The sequence below is a fragment of the Euleptes europaea genome, chromosome 6 (genome assembly GCF_029931775.1).
Source record: "Euleptes europaea isolate rEulEur1 chromosome 6, rEulEur1.hap1, whole genome shotgun sequence".
NCBI classification, from domain to species: Eukaryota; Metazoa; Chordata; class Lepidosauria; order Squamata; family Sphaerodactylidae; genus Euleptes; species Euleptes europaea.
The window spans coordinates 49,693,720-49,719,564 of NC_079317.1; the positions used below are offsets into that span (position 1 = coordinate 49,693,720).

The following is a 25,845-nucleotide window of genomic DNA, read 5'->3' on the forward strand; positions in this document are numbered from 1 at the left end:
TCCCTTTAACTGGAGATGCTGGGGACTGAACCTAGGACCTTCTGCATGCCAAGCAGATGCTCTACCACTGAGCCACAGCCCCTCCCCAAAGGGCGCCTGCTTTGCAGGCAGAGGTGAAAGACCTTTTCCATGAGACCTTGGAGAGCCACTGCTAGTCAGAGTAGTCAGTACTGACTTTGGTAGACCAATGGTCTGACTCCATAGAAGGCTGCTTTGTGTGCTTCACTCTGCTCTGCTCGCACTGCCTGCACTCCTACCTAAAACCCTTACAATTAAGCATAAGAGGTGGAGGAGAAGGTGAGAAAGAAAAGAAAGGCAGTGCCAATACAACTACAAAACAAGATAAGAGCTTAAGTTGACTTTAAAAAGGAAGCAGGAGATTAAAAACCCAAATAAAATAAGCCCTAAATAAAAGCTAAAACAAAGAAAGATAAAAGCTCCAGATACGGAGCACAGCATCGAGTGTCCTGCAGTATCACACCTTTGTGTGCTTCATGTGTCAATATGTTTGGCCTTTATGTCCAAATAAGATGTTACATGGCAGACGTATTTCATAAACGCTGAACAATTTTTTAAGTGAAAGGTAGCCATAGGAAGCTGTGGATTGGAAAAGAGCAACTGTGGTGCAACACTGGGGCCATTTCCACCAGGGCCTTTCCCTTGGTGCCATTTTCCAGCTCAAAACTGCCTGCACACAGCCGCTTTTCAACTAAAGGTGGGCATCTTGGAAGGGATGGTTTTGACTAGAAATATGGCCAGAGGAGAAATGCTTAAGCAGGCTGTTTCTTCCCACAACATGTCTCTCCTATAATCTGTAGCCTCCCATCACATTAAAATTCATTTTAAAATATCTTTTGGAGATGAGTAGCAAGAGCCCCGTGGCGCGGAGTGGTAAGCTGCAGTACTGCAGTCCAAGTTCTGCTCACAACGTGAGTTCGATCCCAAAGAAAGTTGGTTTCGGGTAGCCGGCTCAAGGTTGACTCAGCCTTCCATCCTTCCGAGGTCGGTCAAATGAGTACCCAGCTTGCTGGGAATAAAGGGAAGATGACTGGGGAAGGCACTGGCAAACCACCCCATAAACAAAGTCTGCCTAGTAAAAGTCGGGATGTGATGTCACCCCATGGGTCAGGAATGACCCTGTGCTTGCACAGGGACTTCCTTTACCTTTTAGCTACATCTGCCATATTAACATGTAGTTTGGCCCTGAGCGACTTGCTTTACCTTTTGTTCCTTCTCAGTGTCCTTTCAGATCACTACAAAGATCCTTGCTATAGCCACATCACTGGTGCTTTCCTTCATCTCATCATAAACAGACTATCATATCTAGACCACCATGAGCATTTAGAAATGATTAACATAGTGGGTTGGAAAGAGTTAAATATAGAAACAACAGGAGAAATATAGAGGATTATACATTTAATGTACTGTCTCTTCAAAAAATATAAAATGTAAAGTTGTAACCTGGATTTATCAAAGATTCCCTCGATTTATCAAACATTGCATAATTAGTCAAGCATGCGAGTGTAACTGTATGTATAGGAGCAACTTCAGTATGCTAGATGAGTTATATGTATAGTAGCAACCTCAGTTTGGTTTACTATATCTGTCTTCCCAATTTCGGTTGTCTTTTGTATTCTACTGTATGTTCTTTATGTTCTGTATCTTATTTTATTTTTTTGGTATTTTTTCTATATTTATCGATATGTATTAAAATAAAAGTATAAATTAAAAAAAATATCTAGACCACCATGCACCAGGACAGAGGCCAGGAACAGCAGATTTCAATTATCAGCTCTTATTATCCTGAACAGGAGAAGCTCAGCATTCAGAATCCAGAGGTATTGTAATAGTGATGGAAAGTTCTTGTCAGTTCCCAGCATGTACGGTATATTGGCAGGAGCAGGTGTGTGGATTCAGCATGTTACTTCTCTAGTCCAGCTACTCTGTACGACAGGTTCATATTACAGACTCTCTGGAGTTGGCCCTTGGAAGCCCATGTCTCCTCCCCTTTGTGCCCAGATTTAAAAAATATTGCTTCAGTTTCCTGCCCCCAAATGTATCACCCCATTTGATACAAATATCTTTTTCTCTTGTTTTTTCAACAACCGGGTTGCAGTTGGAATTTTCACATTTATTGTTATTATTGAACAGGAAGCTGCCTTCTACTGAGTCTGACCATTGGTCTATCAAGGTCTTGTCTACTCTGACTGCCAGCAGCTCTCCGGACTCTCAGGTAGCGGTCTTTCACACCACCTACAACCTGATTGTTTTTAACAAGAGATACCAGGGATTGCATTTAGGACCTTCTGCCTGCAATGCAGTTGCTCTGCCACTGAGCCACTGGTCTCTCATGTCACCTGCTACCTGATCCTTTTTTCCTCTAAATGCCAGAGATTGAACTTTGGACATTCTGCAAGGCAAAGCAGATGTTCTACCCCTAAGCCACAGCCCCTCCCCAAAGCAGCTCAATTTGTTCATCAATTGGTCCGCATGCCCTTTGACCAGGCAGAGCATTCATTCCAGAGATATCACACTTTTTGAGGAGACAACAATCTCTTTTGTATCTAAGAAAATGTAAGACAAATCTCCTATGTCACACATTCATACCCTTTGAGAGGCAATGTGTTTTGTTTGTAAGAGTATCACTGGCATTCATTTGCTGTAGTCTGTTACACAATGCAATATCATTGCTGGTAGAAAATGACACAAATCTTCTATTTACCTACCCATTTTCAATCACATTTTGTTACTTGCACTGGTGTTTTGTGAATAATTTTAATTGGTGTTAGGGGATCATGTGTTACCCGACAACTCATACAATTCTATTTTCAGTAATTAGGTATGTGTGGAATTCTTTGAAGATATTGGGTAGGATCCCACAAAAAAATTCTGGTAATGGAAGAGGGCATAATTTTTACAAATCCCCCCCTCACAGACCCCCAGTTCTCCCCACAAGCTGCTTCTGGGGGTTCCCTATCTCCCCAGAACAGCATTTTGGGGGATGTTGGGGGCTTCATAAGAAGGGGAGAGGTGAGCCACTCCATGAATCCCTTCCATCAGCAGTGATCTCTCATGGTTTCTCATCAATGACTCAAATGACATGTGACCCAACTACAGCCATGATCAATCTCATTTTTGTCCCTTTTTAGTGAAATGCAGACTTGGAGACCTGAGAATCTCATCACAGCAGCATCATTGCCTGAGATGGTAATTACCCTTTCTCCACAGGCCATTTTTGCAATCAAAATAACCTCTTCCAAGATACTTTCTTGCATGGGTCCTTAATATTTTTGCCCATGGGTGGGAAAGCATGTGGGATGGGAGGGGCATTTTGGCCACAAAAATAGCCTACTCTTCTTCCTCTGCTGTGGCTGCAAATGATGCTATTGTGACTAAACTGCAGCTGGAGCACACTTGACTGGGCAAAAGTGTTCTTACTTGGCAGACTTAGGCCATTTATGCAGGGTCGATTATAATGCTCGCTGAAAGCTGTTTTTTTAAATGCAACCTTTAAAATGCCTATTCACGGTCCCAATGCAAAAGGAGAAATTCCACCCCCTCCCACTCGCCTGCTCCTTTGTTCCTGTTTGCATAGCCATTAGCAACCCCTGTGTGCATAGCTAATGCTCGGCTGTAATTTTGCATGGTTCCTTGAGGTGATTCTTCCCACCGGGGGCGGAGCAAACACAAACGGTTGCTTTAAAGGGACTCTTAAGAAATGCGAGGCAGGTATGTCCTGGCTTCGCAGTCACTTCCTGAATGACAGTTCAGCGTGAAAAACTAAAAAAAAAATATGCAGGGCAATTCAGCCTGGAATGCGCTGCTAATTACCAAGCATAAATGGCCTTAGCTTTGTCCTCATGTGCTGATTTTGGCTTTAGCCCCAAACATTTGCCTCCACTCTGACTCAACCACTATCTCTCATTCACAGGATTGTCCCCTTTCTGTTATCTGAATTCTTTTAGCATCTGAGGTTCTGATTTCCTGCATCCTAATCTATTAATTGTCTGAATTATATCCAATGATGGAGCAACATTTTAGGAACAGAAAGGTATAATCACAGCAAAATGAGGAAGTCCTCCATTTGGAACAAATGCCTATTTGCCTTTAGCTATTGTTCAATATCATTAATGTAATTGTCTGAATGCCACTCCACTATTCGTCCATCAAACCTTGATCTAAAGCCAGTATGTGAAGTAGGTTTATTGAAAAAATATTGTCGAAGGCTTTCACGGTCAGAGTTCATTGGTTCTTGTAGGTTATCCGGGCTGTATAACCGTGGTCTTGGAATTTTCTTTCTATATAGGAAAGAAAATTCCAAGACCACGGTTACACAGCCCGGATAATCTACAAGAACCAATAGGTTTATTGAGTTCAGTTATACATACCTGTAGCTTCTTGTGATGCCTGAAGGCAGGCATGCTGGCTTAATGCTGGTTTGTTCTCTGACAATGCCTTCCCAGGCAACAAAGAGAAGGAAATAAGTATTTTTCAAGACAAACCAATGGTTTGCATGATCATCTGTGAGCCAAAACATTGTGCCTCAACTAACCATAATTAAAAGAAACCATTATGTCTGAATCGATCTATCTTCTCAGCCTCAAACAAGAAATGTTTCTGGTGCGCAGAAGGAAGAGATGAGCAGCACTAATTGTCCATCGAGGGGACTGCATCTCCATTTTAAAACTGTCATGGGGGTGGGGACTGAGAATGGGTCCCAGAAGAAGGTATCTGTTCACAGAAACATGGTAACACACATCCTCAAGTTTCTTCAAATTAATGGTCCTCATGTTTTGGGCTCATCACTCAATTTTAAAATGACAGATTTCCTTTTATGTAACATTTAAACAAATAGGATTGGGATATCCTTGGTAATCTTCACACCCCTGTGCAGGTCAAGACTGCAGCTCCACATCGTCTCCCAAGCAAGTCGTACTGACAGATATGGGACTTAGCCCTTATTCCATCAAAGATGTGTGTGTGTGTGTGTTTATATATGAGGCCTCTGAAACTCATTTTTTATTCTGATCTGTAAAGCTCCCTAAAAACATTTACATTTTCAACTCTGGCTTACCCTCCAAATTAAATTATGCCCCAACACTTCTATTTCCATTATTCACAAACACCTGTTTTATTATTCAGGAGGCACTGGGAAATTAACATGCTGTAGAAAATCTCTGATTGGGTTGAATTTACTGTTGTAAACCTGGAGGGAAATGAAAGTAGCCAAGAAAATAAAATTAGTTTAGAGCTATCTTCATTTTTCTCCCAGGAAAACTTTGCTCCATGCACACTGGGGTGTGTCTGTGTCTGGCTACCTCTGTCAGCTCCAGTGGTTGTGTTTAATTAAAATTTGAATCCTGGTTGCTCTGATAAATGTGCTGGCTGGCTAATATATTCCCATAAACTTGCTATGCTTGTTATTGCCCTGGAGCCAAAACATCAACAAATAAATATACCAAACAATTCAGAATGGTATCCAGAAAGACTTGTCCCAACTTTAATAACTTGGCTGTATAATAAATGTATGGTTAAGATATCAGATCTAGGAAATGGCTCTACCCTCAAGTGACAGACCACACTTTATTTGCTGGGTTGGGAGGGGTGGGATGATTTTTGTTGTTGTTATTGCTTAGGACTGTCTTTCAAAATGTTCTTTAACTTCTGTTTGTTTGTTTTTTGCATTATATGCACTCACAAAAAATCTTCTAGAACTGAGCTTATACTAATTCTCTACCATACTCTGCATCAAAGTTGAAACCATCTCACACCGCTTAGAGTAATCCATAACATTGTAAGGTTCATAGTGCTGTCTAGTGTCACCAATCAGATAGCAAGTGGAAGGAGAAATATATGAAATTTAGCATAAGCAGGTACACAACCGCATGGTTTTGGAATAATTACTGGGGCAGCTCTTATAAATACATTGTTTTCTTTCATTTTCTTTGCCATGGTCATAAGGTGCCACATGCCAAGAATAAAAACAAAGAATTATTAGCAAATTATAAGGGTGTAAAAATGTGCCTGTGAATTAGTTTAGTTTACTTTCATGCAATTTATTGTCATTTAGGTCACTGAATATGTATGATGGGCTCTGATATTGATCTGAGGGACAGTACAGAGATTTATACTGAAACCTTTGCTATTTGTAATATTGTTACAGAACACTTTTTATTTCTCATGGATGTTACACTGCTGTGTTGTTGTGACTTATGGCCAAGATGAGTCAGATGAATAATATTTGATAATAAGTCAATTAACTATAAGAATCTGGGAGTCTGTGGGTATGCCAACACCAGCTTTTTGCTTAGGATCCATCCTGGGTCAGCCAGTGCAATTTGCAGCATATCCTGATAGAGTCACTGATTAAAGCTCCACCAGCAGGATATAGCCCTAAAACCACTTTTGTGGGAGTAGGTGCCATTGAATAAAATGGGACGTACCTTTGAGTAGACCTGCTTAGAAAGGCTCTCTAAGTTCCCTATTAAAGTCAAGTGACCAATAGAGTTGCTCGCTTGTCAAGGCTACCCTGCTGGCTGGGGAGGGCTCCAGGTCACCATTTCCAGGAATATGGTGGAGCCTTTCTGTTCTAACAGGACCACCCCATGGGAAAAGTTAAGAAAGCAACCCAGACTTGCCATAGGGACTGACAGTCTGAAGTGCTTATTGACTGATTTTGGGAGGGAAGCACCTGCAAAGAAGCCCAAGGCACAGGCACTCATGTTGGCACTTGTCTCAAAGAACATGGCCAAAAGAATCAAAAAATCCACAGACAAAAACGGTAGTACATGTAAGGTTTGCATCAAATAATTTTGTGGGACTTTAAAGAGGTGCTTTTTATCCTTTGTGCTAAGCCTGCAGAACCCTGATCTCTGATCTGGGTGCAGTGCACAGCCTCTAAGTAATTCTTCACCCCCCTTTCTCTCTGGCTGCGCTAGCAAAAGGTGGAACCACAACTGAAGAGATGATATAGAAACCCCACCATTTCACAATTGTGTTTATTTGATTCATTAGGAATTAATTAATTTATAACGATAGGGTTGATTGGGAAATAATTCTGGCTCTGATTCAAGTGATACACTCATGGTTTTCAGCACTTTTGATCTACTTCTGATCAGAGCACTTCTGGCTGTTCTTGTCTTCCAGCAATTCATGTGGCTGACTGACAGACTTGTAAACTGCCACAGCATTACATTGTACAGCCGCCAGAGGGACCCAAAGCAATAGGAAATTGCCAAGAATACGCAAACAATTGCATTTGCTACCTTCCACAAGCTAAGGTATGCATTTTTGCAACGTTTTCCAGATTTCTGGCATAACACAGTCCCTACTGTACTTCACACTGCTGGGTTCTCTCAAATCTCCATGCCATAATCTGTCCTTCTCATTATTAAATGGCATGTTACAATGACTTTTCATACACCTTGGTTTCTGCAGGAGATATCTAGGGATGGACAGCGGGGTCTAAATATGTTCCGGGACATATCTGTGATTTCCCTGGCAGCACTTGCATTGGGAACGGGCCTTGGCTCAGTGGCAGAGTAACTGCTTTAGATGCAGAAGATTCCAGGTTTGATCTCTGCCAGCACTCTGCCAGTCAGAATAGAAAAAACTGACCTTGAGAGACTAAACGATCCGACTCAATACAAGGCAGCTTCATATATGAGCAGCCAGACAAAGACTGTGGGTAGGCATCACATTCAATCTTGGCAGGGGAGGAAGTGGTGGGGGGAGCATGCTGGCTGGCTAGCATCAGAAGTATAGAATCTGGCTGAGTTTGTCTCTCCTTTGCTCATAGGTACACCAGTGTGGTGTGGTGGTTAAGAGCGGTGGATTCTGATCTGGAGAACCAGGTTTGATTCCCCACTCCTCCACATGAGCAACGGACTCTAATCTGGTGAACTGGGTTGGTTTCCACACTCCTACAAATGAGGTCTGCTGGGTGACCTCGGGCCAGTGACAGCTCTCTCAGCCCCACCTACCTCACAAGGTGTCTGTTGTGGGAAGGGGGAGGAGGGAAGGCGATTGTAAGCCACTCTGAGACTGCTTAAGGTAGAGAAAATCGGGGTATAAAAACCAACTCTTCTGCTTCTGCTTCTTAAAACGTGGGCAAGCCAGGACATTGGAGCCAAGGGGCTCTTGTCCTTCAGCAATTTGCTTGAGGGTTATAGCCTAGAGCTGGGTAGAAAGCCTGGCAAAGAAAAAGAAGATTTGCTGTTCACTCAGATGCCTCCCCCCCTTCTCTTATTTCCACTGCATTTTTTTTTTAAATTGTAAGCTGCTTTGGGTCCCCACTGGGGGGAAAAGGTGGGAAATAAATAAATAAATAAACCCTAGCCTCAGTACAAAAACCTCATAATTGCTTTGCTTCTCACTTTGAATTTCCCTGCGGCTAGGAATGAGCTCTGTTCTCTGTTGCCGTAAGAAAAGAAAAACAGCTTGAAAGTTCCTCACACCTAAAAAAGATGATGATTGAATACTATGAGGTTGATTAAGCACAACAGGACATGCTTGCAAATAGGATTTGGCTGCACGGCTGCAATTCTAAGTGTACTTACCTTGAAGTCCTACTGGAATCAATAGTTCTGATTAAACATGGTTATGTTCAGGCAGTTGGGTATTTCATTATGCACTTAAAGCCTGCTGGTTTCAAAGGACTTCAATGCACTGAATGTTCTCTGGGCACTGAATGTGCCCCCAGATTGGAACTGTCCCTAAGCCGGTGCTGTCAAGTCTATCTGTACAAGGCAGAGGGAAAAAAAGCTGGGAGCAGGGAGTTGCAACCCCATCTGTGCCAAATTATTTGCCTTTGGGATGAGGATTCAACAAGGAACTTTTCTGAACACTGGGGTTGCTCCTGATTTTCTTGGGAGTTGACCTGCAAGCATTGGAATCAGCTTGGGCAGGGCTCTTCTGCACGTCTGCTGTCCCTGTGCATTTTTACAGTTGTAGAGACTTTAGCACACGACTTAGGGTTCTTTCACACATGCTGAATAATGCACTTTCAATCCACTTTCAATGCGCTTTACCAATCATTTGCAACTGGATTTTGCCATGTCGCATAGTAAAATCCAGCTGCAAGTGCATTGAAAGTGGATTGAAAGTACATTATTCAGCACGTGTGAAAGCGCCATATAATAATGAGGATTTTCAAGGAAGGGTCCTGTCATCATTAGTGTCCTTATCAGTGGCAGCACAGCACCCCCCCTTATTTTTTTAAAAGCCCTAAAATATTGATATAACACTGTAGTGCTGTAATGATAGTTTAATCAGGTTCTTTCCAGCTTTCTTAAAAAAAAAGAAAAAAGTAAGTCTCTATCCCCCTCCCTCGCAAAGATATGCCTTTTCCCTTAAATCTCCACGAGGGAAGATGCTAAAGACTTACTTTTTGAAAAAAATGAAAGCTGGGAATTCAGAGAACCTGTTTAAACTATTGTTAGAGTACAGCATTATATACATATTTTAGGGCCTTTAAAAAAATTGAAATCACTTTCTGAGGGGGGAGAAGGAGTGGTTTAATGAGTCAGTCCAATCATTGAAAAGTGGGCTGGAGGTGGGTGGGAGAAGGCAGGACAAAGAAAACTGATAGAAACATTACACATTGGGTGGGGGAGGCTCAAAATCAGCTTCCAGAAAAACATTAGGGTAAAAGTGGTGTCAAAACAGCCAGAAAAGTATCAGGGGATAAAACAAAATAAAACAAAAATGAAGTGAAAACTAAAGGCACAAAAATGTGTGCGGATTTATCAGGGTATAAAGCAAAGCAATATGGGGCCAGAACTGGGGGGGGGGACCCATGCAGAAAAGCCTAATGTGACCCTTTGTTTCCTTCCAGCTTGAATTTTATGACCCTGGGCATTACAGCTTTTATATGGAACCTTTAATAACTTAGGCATATGCGCCTATTCTTGAAAATGCCACTACTTTGGCAGGATAAGATCAGACTGATAGCAGGACTCAAACTAGCTGCTGGGTGAATTCCATTTGCTCTAGCCTGAACACATGGACAGGATGCTTGGAAGGATGTAACCTACCCCATTTGTGCCTACCTTGACCCTTGCTCATCCTGGCTTATTGCATCTTGCTGGAGGAGACAGCCAGACTCTGCAGATGGATGCTCAGGTATAATTTGTAGATATAGCACCTTTAACTAACAGGTGTGCTAGCTGTGGTTTTCCTTGATCACTGAGACACAGTCAAAATTATCCTTGCTTAGTTCTCATCCCGGCTAGATGATGATAATGCTTCTATGTTAGACTGCCGTTGAAAACCCTTTAGAAACTGCATTTGATTCAAAATCCACTGGCAAAAGCGCTACTGGTAAAGATTATAGGGAACACTTACTGGCTGCCAATTTGTTTCTGGGGATAATTCAGAACGTCAGTTCCTACCTTTACAGCCCAAAATAGTCTGTTCTGGTATAAACCTGCTCAACAGAACAGAAAAACAGAAGCAGAAGGTAAATTTAACTGGGACAGGGGGTGGGTCCCAAAAGTTCTACTGCTTTAATCTGCCATCTAAATGTCATCTGGGAAAAGGTGAAGAAGATCTCTTTGGGAAGGGAGTTCCACAGCCTCAGTGTGGCTGCTGAAAAGGCCCTGTCTCATATAGCTGCCACCAAGCTTCCAGAGGTGAGGGCACATGAAGGAAGATCTTAACTTATAGACGTGGGTTAGAACATAAGGAAAGCTATGCTGGATCAGACCAAGGCCCATCAAGTCCAGCAGTCTGTTCACACAGTGGCCAACCAGGTGCCTCTAGGAAGCCCACAAGCAAGACAACTGCTTTTTAGTTTAGTTTATTGTTGTTACGGTCATAGACCAGCACATGTGTAAAATACAGTCTTAAACCGATGCTTATATAAAAAAGACTACTGCAGCAGCATTATCTTGCCTGTGTTCCACAGCACCTAATATAATAGGCATGCTCCTCTGATACTAGAACTATGTGGAAGTAAGTAGTTCATGTGGAAGGAAGTGGTCCCATAAGAATGCTATCCACTAGTTTTCAGCTGGACTACAAAACAGATCTGGTGGACTCCTGCAGCCTAGAAACCTGCATAGTTTAACCTCAGAACACTCCATTTGCACAGAGAAAAAAATTCAACATGAACGTACTCCCATGGGCTAGTTATTCCCATGAGAATAATTAGCAAAGGCTGGAGAACCTGAACCCCATGTCTGCATGCACTGGAGATTCCACACTTAATTGTCGTGTTAGATCATTTATCCTTTAAGGCAAATGTGGGCTTTGCTGGAAATTAAATTCACCACTTAGCACAGCTATAAGCCATGTCTCTTTCAATACCTTCTGCAGATTTTGTTCCAGATTCCAAGCTCGTTTTCAGATCTGAGTGCATTTAGGGAGACATTTTAAGAGCCATTGTGCACTGGAGGGCAGTAAATGGCAAATTAGCAGTATAATTTCAGTTATGCTACACTAATTCTAAAATGGTTCCAGCTGAACTGGTGGTATTTAAAGACTGAAGCAGAACCAGCAATAGGGTTTTATATAAATTGGCTTGCATTGTATATAGATACAAAATGTCTTACAAAGGTACTAGAGGTCAGAATCATTCCTAACCTACTGCATTTCCAAAGCATGTGTAAAGTTACTGTTTCTGCTTCAGATGTTTGCCCTGGTCTGTTTAACAGTGCATATTTATGAGGAAGTTTTTGTATCTGATGTGGATTGAAAGCAGGCCTGTATGATTTGTCTGAACATTATAATCCTGAAAAACCGTATTATCTGAGTATCCTTTGATTGCTGTAGGGATGCTTTGTAACCATATAGACTACTCAATCCCAGTTAGCTCCTGTCTTCATATCTATCCAATTTTTCAGGGAATCTCTTAAATTGGAAGGTCTGCATGCTGCCAATTCTCAACCCTGCCTCCTAATTATAGGTCTGTCTGGGCACTGAGATGACCATCAGAGGTCCTCCTCCTCCTTGTTACCCCACAGTCTGAAGGACAGTGGGAGGGGAAGAGAGAGCAAGGGCACTGTCTGTAGAAGTGTAATGACACTGGAATTCCCTCTCAAGGGAAGTCCACCTCCTCCCATCTTTGCTGCCCTTCTTGCCAATATGCTGAACATTGTCCTTTTTAGGAGGACCTTTGCTGATGATGCAGTTGAGTAATAGTTATGAATGGCTTTTGTGGCTGGTTTTGTAGTGGTAATCATGCAGGTATAGATGCCAGTTGAAGAAGAAATTATAAACCCTCTTCTTTTTATTGTGTCTGTACTGCAATGTTGTAAATTCTGTTTTAACTTCCTGTATCCAACACTGAGGATCCTTTTTTTTTTATAAGAAAGGGAAAATTACAAATTATTTGAGTGAGTAAATAAATAAATGGCACTGGAAAGGGCTGTCATGTTGCAGCTGACTTGGGGCAACCCTGGAAGATTCTTAGTGCAAGAGACAAACAAAAGTGGTTTGCCATTGCCTGCCTCTGCATAGCAATCCATGCAAATACTAAATCCATGCAAATACTAACCAGGGCTAGCCCTGCTTAGCAGCTAAGATCTGATGAGATCAAGCTAGTTTGGGCCATCCAGGTCAGGACAAATAAATACATATATTATTTATTTCCTTGTTTGTTTGTTGGGTCCATTTCTGGACTGCTTTGCCTGTGCTCAAAATGGTTAAGAATATAAATAAATGAGAGATAAACCAGTGAGAACCCGCAAGGACTTACGGGAGGCATCTCATTCCCCCCTCCCCTACTATTTCCTCTTTCCCTTTCCTGCAAGCTCCCATAGCCTCTCCCCTTTTCCTGCTTCCTTCTCTCCTTTCCACGCAACCGCCAACCTACATTTACCTGCCCCTTTGTCTTCAGCATTTCCTCATCCCCTGTAGCAGCATCTATCTAGGAAAACTATGGCCCAGTTGTGTGGTGGTAGCCACTGGGCCAGGCCCACTTGCATAAGAGGGAACCCTCAATGACTTGTGGGAGGGCACATCACTTTCCCCTATATCCCCTCCCTGTATCCCCCTCCCCACACTATTTCCTTTTTCCCTCCTCCTGGCAGCCCCCATATCATCTCCCCTTTCCCTGCTTCATTCTCTCCTTCTGAACCATTCACCAACCTAACTTTTATCTACCTCTCATCTTCAGCTATATTTATTCATTTACTTCATTCATACTCCACCTTTCTTCGCAGTATAGACCAAAGCAGTTTACATTATTCTCCTCTCCATACAACACCCCTGTGAGGTAGTTTAGCCAGAAAGTATGTGACTAATCTAAAATCACCCAATGAGTTTCCACAGGAAGATGAGACTCGAACATAGGTCTCCCAGACCCTACTCTGAAGCTCTAACTACTACACCACACTGTCTTTCAAAGGGTGGCATCTGTTGACCAGTGAAGCAGCTAGGCCTAGTTAAGTTGTACAAATCAGGAGGTATCAAGTCACCCAGTGGTTGCTGCCAGGCAGTTAGGGCTGCCAACCTCCAGGTGAGACCTGGAAATCTCCCAGAATTACAATTGATCTCCAGATGACAGAAGTCTGTCCCTTGGAGAAAATGGCTGCTTTGGAGGGAGGACTCTATGGCATTATACCCAGCTGAGGCCCCTCTTGTCCCCAAACCCGGCCCTCCCCAGACTTCACCTCAAAATCGACAGGAACTTCCCAACCTGGGGCTGGCAACCCTAGCCAAGCCTGGCCCCGATGAGTCCTCCCTCAAAGGCCAAAACAGCCCTGGAATACGTATGCATTTAACTGTGTAAAAGATTATAGCCATATTGTTCACACTTTGAACCTCCTAGGACATGACTGATTCACCAGTGCTGTGAGGTAGAGTGAGTGCACAGAGACTGAGAGGTATGGTTGCCAACTGCCAGGTACTAGCTGGAGATCTCCTGCTATTACAACTGATCTCCATCTGATTCAGATCAGTTCACCTGGAGAAAATGGCTGCTTTGACAATTGGACTCTATGGCATTGAAGTCCCTCCCCTCCCCAAACCCTGCCCTCCTCAGGCTCCTCCCCAAAAACCTCCCACCAGCGGCAAAGAGGTACCTGCCAACCCTACTGAGAAACACAGCAGCATAGGACAATAAAACACATAAATCATACTATGCAAAGATACTATGATTTATGTGTTTTGTTGTCCTATGCTGCTGTGTTTATAAGTTTGTAACTAACATTACAGCAGGCTGATTACTTATTTGCCATAACCCTACTGAGAAGGCACATGGGTTGGGGGCAGGCATACTAAGCAGACTCTCTCCAGGGCACCCTATCAGGTAGGCCCATTCTCAGAAAGATGCACTATGATTTTATATGTAACAATTGCAAACCATTCAAGATCCATACCCTAGTTCTTGCCCAGCAAAACCAGCCCTTTCCATGCAAGAACAACAGAGTAAATCAATTTTGTCAGCCTCTCTATGTAGTCCACTGGAGAGATTACATACAACAGGGATTATTGGAATTATGCCTCTGTATTCATCCCATGCTGTGTCATCAGTCCCGTATTTTTTTACTTACCTGTGCTGGGGGGGGAAATAGGGCACGCGCAGTAACCTTGTCTGAGAGGGCAACTTGGATGGAGGCCAATGATCTTGGTTTGAGAGCTCTGTTTAGAGTCCTGTGGTTGCTCAAGACCCAGGTGGGGCCCCAGGGAAGGCCACAAGTACAGAATTAGAGACAAAGCCAATGATCTGTTTTCTACAGACAACCAGAAAGTGGCCAGAAGCCAGTGGTTTGGCAGGTGAATCATGAGCAAGGCATGAGTAACAGGCCACAGACACAAAGCTTGCCAGGAGAAAGTGAGTAATGTGACATTTATTAGATTGCACAGCCCTGGCATCCATCACAGCCAGAGAGCCGAAGAGTGACATAACTGCCGGCAGCGGAGGTGGGGTGGGGGAGGCCGCCCGTGTGCATCCGCCTGCTTCTTGCACCTTTGGCGGTGGCTGCTTTTTTGGATGGCTGCCTGAAGGGTTGGCTGAGTCGAGGCACATTGACAGTGACAGATGCAGAGCAGTCAGTCAAGCTGTTCCTTCTCTGCTGCAGAAAGAAACGGGGCACCCTGCTGGCTGTGGTGACAGAGCAGGAGGCTTTGAAGCGGGAGCAGCCAGGGCTCAGGGCAGAATCTGCAGTGCTGGGCACCGGAAGAGGCTTCTCACCGGGTGCTGTGGAGAAATGGTGGAAAGCAATAGCTTGAAATCAACTCGGCTTTTGGTCTCCTAGGAGAGAAGCTGCAGATTTTGCTGCACGCAAGTTTGACAGTCAAATTTAACCTTGCTTGATAGTTATGAATGTGGTAAGCTCTGCTTCCCTGGAGGTTTTTAAGAAGAGGTTAGATGGCCACCTGTCAGCAATGCTGATTCTATGACCTTAGGCAGATGATGAGAGGGAGGGCATCTTGGCCATCTTCTGGGCATGTAGTAGGGGTCACTGGGGATTTTGGGGAAGAGGTAGTTGTGAATTTCCTGCATTGTATAGGGGGTTGGACTAGATGGCCCTGGTGGTCCCTTCCAACTCTATGATTCTATTAATTGATCCCCAGATTTGATACTTTGCAAAGCAAATGCCTTGAATGGCTTCCGAGGCCATTTGTGACTATGCAGTAGCCTGGCTCTGTTGCATCTGACAGAGGACTGAAACCGACAACAACACTCGCTGTGAAACCCCACCCTCCTCAGGCTCCACCCCAAAAACCTCCCACCGGTTTTTGGGGTAGGACCTGGCAACCCTAACCTCCAGTGCTTTCTTTGCAAGGGGACTCCAGTATTGACCCATGTAAGGGAGGAATAGAAGCAGAAGTACCTGCAGAAGACATAGGAGTCACGCTATATCAAGCTGCACCATTTACATTAAAAGTAAAGCCTAGTTTTCTGGGTTGCAGCTTGGCAACCCCAAATGTGACTACATTTTTCAGAACTGAGTTCCCGGCAGCATCTGAGCAAAGCTTGCCAAGTTGCCAGACCCACCACGCAGTGGCAGTCATTAATAAATGAATGTGTTTAATCCAGTGGCTCATTACATATCGCCCATTACACGCTCAAAACACTGAACATCCCTGGGGCTGGCACAGAGTGCTGAGATCTTGACTCACTCAGCTCCTGCATTAATCTTTACAGATAAGCAATTATGCACTTGCATTTAATCAATACAAATGGGCCTTTAAACAAAGCCGTGCCATTCAGATTGCTTGACAGGGCCTGTAATTTGCCAGATCATTTCCTCCTTACCCCTTCTCACACATAGCCCAGAGAGAAACCTGATAAAATATCCTCCTGCATTCAGAAAGGTGGAGATTGTTTGAAATCTGAAATATTAATCAGAAGGGAGGTGGCTGGTTTGCTTTTCTGGGTTGAGTCGATTACAAACATAGCATGACCTCATATAGTTGCAAACCTAGGGTTGCCAATTTCCAGGTAGCGGCTAGAGATCTCCTGCTATTACAACTGATCTCCAGCCAATAGAGATCAGCTCACCTGGAGAAAATGGCAGCTGTGGCAATTGGACCCCCGTCCTCCTCAGGCTCCACCCCAAAAACCTCCCACTGGTGGCGAAGAGGGACCTGGCAACCCTATGCAAACCTCCAAAGGGGCCTGGAGGTCTGATCTCCAGACTGCAAAGATCAGTTCCCCTGGAGGAAATGACATCACTGGAGGGTGGATTCTATGGCATTACGTTCCCACTAAGTTCCATCCTCTCCCCAAATTTTTCCCAGCTCAGGCACTCCCACCCACCACATCTCCAGGAATCTCCCAAAGAGGAGTTGGCAACCCCATACAGGGCTAGGCTGATAACTGGCTGATTCATCAATTGTGGCCATGTACAATGGGCATTTTACACTTCATTTCATAAGGAAGTTACTATGTTAAAGGAAAATTGTAAATCTGTGTTTTTCTAGTTTTTTTAAAAAAATAATCTGCAGCTCAAGGCTTTTGTGAACTGCCATGAACTGCTTTGGTTGATTGGAAAGGCAGCTTATACATATTTAAATAAATTGATAGACATTTGATGATAATGTTACGTACTAAGGGGTGTAGGTGATTAAAAGTTAAGATGGATATCTTAGCCTTCACTAATTTTTCACACAACACTTTGCCTGTACAGTTGGTGTACCACAACACATTTGGCTTTGAAGAAGAGTTGGTTTTTATACCTCACTTTTCTCTACCTTTAAGGAGACTCAAATTGGCTTACAATCATCTTCCCTCCCTCTCCCCACAACAGACATCTTGAGAAGTAGTTGGGGCTGAGAGAGTTCTGAGAGAACTGTGATTAGCCCAAGGTCACCCAGCAGGCTTTATGTGTGGGAATGGAGAAACAAACCTGGTTTACCAGATTAGAGTCCGCTGCTCATGTGGAGGAGTGGGGAATCAAACCTGGTTCTCCAGATTAGAGTCCACCGCTCTTGACCACTACACCACGCTGGCTTCTAGGAAACTTTGGTTCAACACCCAGGTCAACAACTGATTCATTGGTGGGCCTCCTCAACTTATTCTTTGATTCTCTTTGGACAACATATAGGATGTGCATTTGCTGCTGAAATCCACTTTGGCATTACAGGAGGTCCATTCTGCAGCCATAACATATGCAGCAAGCTTACATGCAGAGTGGCCCTGTTATGTGGAAAAGGCTAGCACAGTTGGCCCCTTAAAAAGGCAGGGCTAGCCTGGAGACTTAAGTTATGCAATAGACTGATCCTTTCATGATTTGGAAGTGGTTTGGGATGGCAACCTCACTGCCAATATAACAATATTATGGGTCTGTAACATGTCTCTTATTACAAATATGAACAATTATATCCTATAGTGCAGGTGAGGGCCAGGGTGGTGCAGTGGTTAAAGTGCTGGACTAGGACTGGAAAGATCTGGGTTCAAGTCAGTATTCAGCCATGGAGTGACCTTGGAACAGTCACTCTCGCTCAGCCCAACCTAGAATACAGAAGGGGTACATGTGCTGTGTGCCATCCTAAACTCCATGGAGCAAATGGGGGTGGTGGTATTTATTTTAAAAAATATAACTTGTCTCTCCAAAGATCAGCTCAAGGCTACTCACAAGGTGAAAAAATGCAATTGAAGCATAAAAAAACTCTAACAATAATCAGTATAAAAACAATCCAGGTGCTCCCTATGTGCATAAAATGACTTAAACCAACATTCAGCAGCCTAAAATGATACCCATAAGATACCTCTCAAGCTAGAAGCAGACCATAAAAACAGGGTGGTGGGGGAGATGGAAACCTTCAATTAAAGCATGGGTAAAGGAAATATTTTTGACCTGGTACCTAAAGGACAGTAAATTAGGGTGGGAGAAAGCTTTTAGTGTGCTTTCCTCCTAACAAGCTATTTTTCTGTGTGCAATAAGACAGGGGAATATTCAACCACATCATCTCACCTGTCGTCTGAAATACAACTGCATTGCTTAGTTCTTCTCATGTGTGTCATGTTCTGGAACGCTCCCCAGGGAGATTAGTCTGTCCCCTACTTTGCCATCTTCCACCAGAGGGTAAAGACTTTTGTTTTGTTTGGCATTCCCTCAGCGATCCCTCTTTTCTAACCAATGCTTTAATTGCTGCATGTATTTTAACTGTTTTTAATTGTTTTAATGATTCGTGTTGGGAGGGTTGATTTTAAGGATTTTAAAACATGGTTTTGTTACGTATGTTTTAAATTGTTAGCCACCTTGGTGGCCCTTGTGAGGGTAGAAAGGCAGCATACAGATTTTGATGATGATGATGATGTGAAGTGACTCTGTGACTGCTTCATCTCACACCTAACTTACAACACTAATATTTCCCAGGGGGCAACCCTTCAGCAGTTTGGTAAAGGTGCAATATTTCACATAGACCACTTCACTCTATGCTGAACTTTACTGGGTCCTAGTCATTGTACAAACAACATCTCCTGGACTGCGTTCTTATAAAATTATCGTTGAGCCTGTCATCACTTTGGTTTCAGAGAAAAGCAGCTCAAAAATGCTCTAAACAAACCAGTAAATGTATCTACTAAAGGGAGTTGCCTTGGCTGAGTTTTGCATAGGGGGTATATCTTTTTCCTCCAGGAGCACTTACAAATGTGATTCTCTAAGAATTGCATAGACTTCCTATTAGTAAATCCAGCCCTGACTGACATGCTGTAAACTACCAGCAGCCCCCCCCCCTTTGGTTCCCTCTGTTTTCCTTCTACCCTCTTCCTTTCTTTACCCATTTGCTTCTGTTAATCTACTTCCTTTCTCCAAGGGCACTGTTCTGTGCCTGTCTGTGCCACTCCTTTCCTTTCTCCTAGTGAGTTCGCCTTTTCCAAATATACTCTCTGGGTGTGGTTGAGCTATTCACTGTTCTATAAAAACCCAAGCAATACCATTCTCTTCTCTGAGAACTGCCTTCTGCTGTTTGGCTGGATCAGTGGCCCTGTTTTTGTGAGTATAAATTCAATGCTGTGTGGGTACTTAACTGGCAATATTACAGGGGTGTTAGTGAGATCCTAAGCATGGTTACGCATTCTGTTTAGAATTGTACTGTATATCTCACAAGTTCTTTTTGCTTGTTTGGTTAAGTAAGCCTTAGACATTTTACAATCCATCTAGAAAATCCAAAATAACTCTGTTCTTGGGAGAGAAACTAGTATTCTTTGAGAAAACCTATGGCAACATTATTTCGATTTCTACTTCTAGGGATTTGGACAGCTTAATTCTGTTATATTGCCATAACATATAACATTGGAGCATTTCCTCTGTGTACAAGTCCGTTTGGATGATTGCTTGACTATTCTACAAAGAAGGAAATATTTGGCACTTCTCATGAATTAAAGAGTTTCTGAACTTTGGTTCCTTGTTCCTATGTGTTTATCTTCATAGTTACTATCATTAATACAGCACAGGCATAATAAGGCCCACATTTGTGAATGTGTTAAATTAAGGGATAGGCTACAATGGTCCCTGTAAAAGACCTGCTTGCATCATCTATTAACATTAACTGTGTTTCCACTGTAGCGGATTCATTTATTCTGTGTTTCAGGTTTGTGTGACTGTTCCTATTATAACACCGCATTATGGATTCTGGTAAGAGATTTGAGGAGTTTCACCTTGATGTTGCCAGAGTTCATTTCATATGCTTATGCCTTGCTTTGTTTGGTATGCATGTGCTTACAGCTGTGTACATTCTGCACCAACTAGCCCCCTCCCCCAATTCTTCAACAGGTAAATTGTGAGTCCTTCAGAGCTGCTGTTGACACAGTCTGACTGATTTGTTGACTAGCGCGTAGTACCTATCGGCAGAGGTAGTGGGTGGGCTCAGAACTTGGGATCTCTACAAACCTGGTGCACTTGGGTATCTGCCAAAGGATTTTGCTGCCTGCTGCTGATGTACTAACTAGGTTTATTCATGCAACTCCAACTCTTGCCTACCTCTAGGAATGTTGTGGGTTCAATCTTGTCTGACTCAGACTGGATATGCTGGATTAGAGCCAACCATCCAAGGAGCCGTCCTCGAACTTAAGTGGTTCTTCCTTGGATGAAGGCTCTTTAAAATGGAGGAAGGCTTCCAGCTTTGTTCACTGGAGTGAGAGGATAGGGATCGGATACTCCCTAGTATTTAATATGGACAGAGGTTTGAAATAATACATTTTCTTTGTCTTATGCATTGTATAGGCAGGGGAGTGGTTGGAGTACAATGCTGTGCTTTGTCCAAAAGTCCAAACATCCTAGCTGCCCCTCTGACATGTCATGAAATGTTTGACTTGATTGCAAGAACAAAAGAGCTAGTGGATAATACAGAGGAAATACTAGAGCAGTGGGGTATGAGAAACATCAATCATATGGACGGAAGGTGACAATCATTATGATCAGCCATCCAGCTCTGTGGCCATTGAGAAGTCTATAGATCTAATGGCCCAACACATTATTGATGTTCCCAATAGAACTACAATATTAGTTTATATGTAGAATGATTTATACACCACCCTTCCATAAACCCCAGGGTTGCTTACAATGCAGGAAATGACATCGAGTTTCACAGAAATTTTACGACAAACTTGAAAACCATTCAGAAACTTTGTGTGTTAGCCTAGTCTAAAGTTTTCAGAAGAATGGATTGGCATGGCTAAGTCAGCTGAGTCTACAATGGAAGAAAATGCATGGATAAGATTAAGAAGACAGAGCACCATCCTGCTTCTCTGTCATCAGGGATGGGTTACTCTACATCTGATAGGCCAATGTCAGCTACATCTCATCCAGAACATCACCTCTCCCAGTCAGTTTTCTCCATTTTGTCTGGATCCATTTCCAGTGTGTTTCCTCAAATCCACCTGATCTTAGCAGGTGGACGCTGGCCTGAGATAAAGACAGTTCAGAAGCTTTTTGTCTCTTCAGGATTATTGCCTACTACTAATCACTTCCCTGGAAGCTACTATTAAAAGCACAGGAATTGCGATCAGTTGAAGTTGGCAACTGTTACGGAGCAGCCCTAAGCGACCCTTGCTTAGAAGAAAGCCCCATTTTATTCAATATGGCTTACTCCCAGGTAGTATTCTTAGGATTTCAGCTATAGTGTAAGCAAAGCCTGAGAGATGAACTTAATTTTGTTTAAAATGCTCCAAATATGAATATTTTGAAAGGGGAAAAATCAATTTCTCTTCTTCTCCTTTCTTCACAGCCAAAAAACCACAGGTAAGAAAATTATCGTTATTTGAATGGGATGGGAATGGAACTTGGTCCCAGCTTTTGAATGTTATAACCAGATGGCTGGGTACTGGGGGTTGAACACTGGTGGAGGTCATGCTCAGTATACAGAAGGCCTCAGGTCAATTGGTATTATCTCCAGTTCAAGGAACTCAGGGCACAAGTGTGAAGAGAAGCCTTTCTCTTCCCATGAACTCAGAAAGCCAGACAGAGAAAGCAGTGCCTAGTGAGATGGGTTAGCAGGTCTACCTTTGTCATATGTTCATCTGATTCATCTCACAGCCTCTTTGTGGAGGGTTCCCTATTGCATTAGATGGCTCTATTCTGTTCCTGGGATGTGGAATAGTATAGTATAGCTGATCTCATCAGATCTCGGTTGGTATTTGGATGGGAGACCACCAAGTAAATCTACAGAGGAAGGCACTGGCAAACCACCTCTGCTTAATCACTTGCCTTGAAAACTCTATGGGGTCACCATACGTTGGCTGCAATCTGACGGCACTTTACACACATACATTCTGTTCCTATCACTTTACCTCTTTCATGATATTACTATTGCTTTAAAAGTCTCCCTCTGTGGTTCAGCCATGAGCAAGGAAAGAGAGGAAATAAATTATTAGATAAAAATGGCTACTAAAAAAGGTGAACCTGGACCTTTAAGTGCAATGTGTTAGGAAGAAGTTCCCGAACACTAAATGTTCCCTACTGTTCACCTTTTCAGCAGAGGTTGCCAATCTTTCTGCTTGAAAGGTACACAGAAAGGATTTAGGGGATTAGGAACATCTCTCATAATAACCTGCTAAGCCTTTCACTAACATGCAGCTCGTCAAAGTGAAAGGTTTTTTTCATCTCCTTCTGGAATGGCACTCTTTTTATGCTTGCAGACCACCATGTTGTCTGAACTGTGTCATCTAGCAGGGATTCATAGTTATAGAGCACATGCGCTCATTGCATCCACACATGTTCCTTTATAGGTATGTTACATGTACAAATATATACATGGAGGAAAGTGGGGTATAAAAATCAACTCTTCTTTTTCCTTATGGTTACACTAGCTCTAGCTGAAGTCCTGCTTCAGTAGCTGGCTAACCATTCAAGTATGAGAAAAGAAGAGACCCTTGCTTTAGAAAAGATTGCTTTTCTGAAGAGGAAAAATCCTATTCACTCATTTTTTTAAACTGAAAGATGTTATTGGTTCTTGTAGGTTATCCGGGCTGTGTGACCATGGTCTTGATATTTTCTTTCCTGATGTTTCGCCAGCAGCTGTGGCAGGCATCTTCAGAGGAGTAACACTGAAGGACAGTGTCTCTCCTCTGAAGATGCCTGCCACAGCTGCTTGCGAAAAGTCAGGAAAGAAAATACCAAGACCACGGTCACACAGCCTGGATAACCTACAAGAACCAATGAACTCTGACTGTGAAAGCCTTCGACAATATTTTGAAAGATGTTAATTTTTCTGCTGGAGAGCAGAATGCACCTTGTTTAATGAAAAAATGTTTTGGATTTTTTTATTTTTTAATGAGAAATAAGGAAAAATATGTGAAAATGGCAGAGCTTTGGCACACATATATCCTTTAAAAACAGCTGTGCAATCAGTGTACAGATGGCAAAATGATATATTATTCTGTAGTAGTGAATGCTTGCTAATAGCAGCTGTAGCAGCTGCACACACATCTGTGGAACTGGCCTGGTCTAATTTCTGGAATGAATCTGGGCTTCACACATTTACCTTAAAATAAAGTTTGGAAAAGCAGTTTCACCAGAGCCTGCAAGTGGGGCAAACAAATATATGCTCCCACAACTTTAAAAATGGCCTAACAGCTTATCATTCCAGACCAGTGCATTTTTGCTCAAAAGTAAGTCCCCATCATTGTATCCACTGGAGCTTGCTCCCAGGTGACTGCTGTGTATGTGAAGCTTTGCCTATGCATTTCTCCTCCTTTTCTGGTGTAATACCTTTAAGCCAGAAAACCAATAGTGAACATCAATCATAAGGGCAATCACCTTTTCAAGGAAGTCACGGATGTGTGTTTAACAGTGGTTCTGTGGAAGGGACTTTGCTGTGTCCCTTGAGAAATTTTACAGGTGGCAGTTACAAAGCTCTTTGCTCTGTCAGCAGTAAAAACAACCAATCTATGTAAAAGAACCTTGCTGAGATCCCCATTTCAGACTACAAAGTCTCAGCAGGAGATGCTGAAGAACATACAGTCAATCAACGCAGACCGGTCATCCTGATTTTTCTGCAGTGTAGATTGTCAACAAAGATATGGAGAAGTTATGGGAGCATTTTTCAAAAGACATCAGAAAGAAACGTATATATCCTTTGCGAATTTAAACTCTAAAGGACTCAAATAGATTTAGTGTGGTTCTTTTGGCAAAAAAAAAAAAAGTACCATCTGACATTCCAATGCAACTGCCTGATCTGGGATGCTGCTCCATCACCATGACCCAAGGTGTTGCTTTGCTGTGCACCGTGATCCAGAGCGTTGTGTGGAGTCAGTGCTGCCGATGGTCTCTCAGAAACAGACACTCTCACCACATGCAGCAGAGCAATAGCTTCTGCATGTTACCAACTACCCAAGAGACAGGATGCAATGAGGGCAAAACTGAGGAGATGATTCAAAATGCACCATCTTAGAGGTTGGGACTAGCTATATTGGCAAAAACCAATGGATCTAAGAAACTGAGAAACAGACTCTGTAGTAGAGCATCTGCTTTGCGTGAAGGAGGACCCAGGTCCACTCTTTGGAATCTCCAGGTGAAAGGATCAGGTACTGTGAAAGATCTTGACCTGAGAGCCCAGACAGCTGCAGTCACTTAAGAGGAGAGAATACTGGCTTTGGTAGACCAAAGGTCTAATGCAGTGTAAGGCAGCTGCCTGTAATGACATGGCTATCTGATTCAGTAATATTTCAGCTGATACACAGCATACGAAAAGACAGACCTTCCCTCCTTGCCTTACACAGGACATTAATGTACTTACATCTGTGCACAATGGCTTGGCTTTGCCACATGGCAAGATGCCATTTTCTTACACATGTATATTAGGAGAATTGGGAGGACCCACTGGAACCCATTTCCTAGTAAACATGCATCTGATTTTGCGCATGTGCTAAGGTGTCTCACCACCACACTAGGGGTGCAATCCTAACAATGTTTACTAAAGAGTAAGTTCCATCCATTGCAATGGTACTTAATTCAATGTAAGCCTTAAACTTAATGTCTGAGGTCCCTAGTTATGTGACAAAGAGGAACTTCTAAGTGCCCATCCTCAGCTTTAGTTTCAGAATTCTGACTTGCCTCTTGTTGCAGATGTGACCAGGAATGTAGGGGAACAGTTGCCAGTCTTGACCGAAAAGATAATGGAGAATGTTTTTGCACACCAGAATCAGAGCTTGCCTAGTATTTCAGCTTACCATGCCAAATAGGGAGCCTATAGACCCAGAATAGCGTTGGAGTGGGGAAAGAAACAGAGAAACAAACTTGTGAAGCCCTTCTTGTTTGGACTTCTTAACTCCGTTCTTTCAAAATATAGCCAATGATAGAAGTCTCTTTAAAACTGAGTAAAATGTAACGATACACATTTATAAAATCTTGTCAATCAGCTTGTGCATTTCAGTGTCTTTCTTTCATTCTTTTTTTAAGGAGTCTGGGAAAGAAAAAGAATTGGTAAGCACTGCTTTTTAACTTCACATAGATCTTCTGCTATCTTTTTTTGTCAGGTGGTTTCTGAGGCATGTCAACAGTCCTGGAGCTGTCAATTGCTGTTGCTCTCATGTCGATGATGATCAAGCCAATTGCTTAGCTAAATCAGACAGCATCTGTGCTGCGAATTCACTCAGCATCATCCAAATTGCGGGTGGAACCTGTCATTATGAAAGCACTTCCACTCCCCCATCCTGTTCTTAGGACTCTCTTCTTGGCCTCTAAAGCTCATTGCCCCCATGCTAAGAGAAGGCATCTAAACTGGTATCACAGAAGGGCTTATGTTCTTTATGCTGCCTTAAGATTTCCGTGGCATTAAGAGAGGAAGGGCTTATTCTAAATGGCAAGTGGGATTAGTGTGACTTTACTACGTCGATCTCTAATACCTTTTGCTCTGGCTTTTCACAGCACGAGAAGCACAGTGGATGCCACAACCATGGCCAAACTCATTGTCATGAGAAGGGCCAAGGTCACGGACAGTGTCCAGGGAAAG

At 42.9% G+C, this 25,845-nt stretch overlaps 1 protein-coding gene across 1 annotated transcript in view; it reads left to right on the top strand.

Annotated features, from left to right (window-relative positions):
- Positions 1-1,748: 1,748 nt before the first annotated feature.
- Positions 1,749-25,845, top strand: part of DISP2 (dispatched RND transporter family member 2) — a 49,386-nt gene continuing 25,289 nt past the window's right edge. The window contains exons 1-3 of the mRNA XM_056851873.1: positions 1,749-1,838; positions 21,622-21,635; positions 25,761-25,845. Coding sequence (XP_056707851.1) covers positions 1,749-1,838; positions 21,622-21,635; positions 25,761-25,845 — 189 coding nt within the window. The remainder of the gene's footprint in view (positions 1,839-21,621; positions 21,636-25,760) is intronic.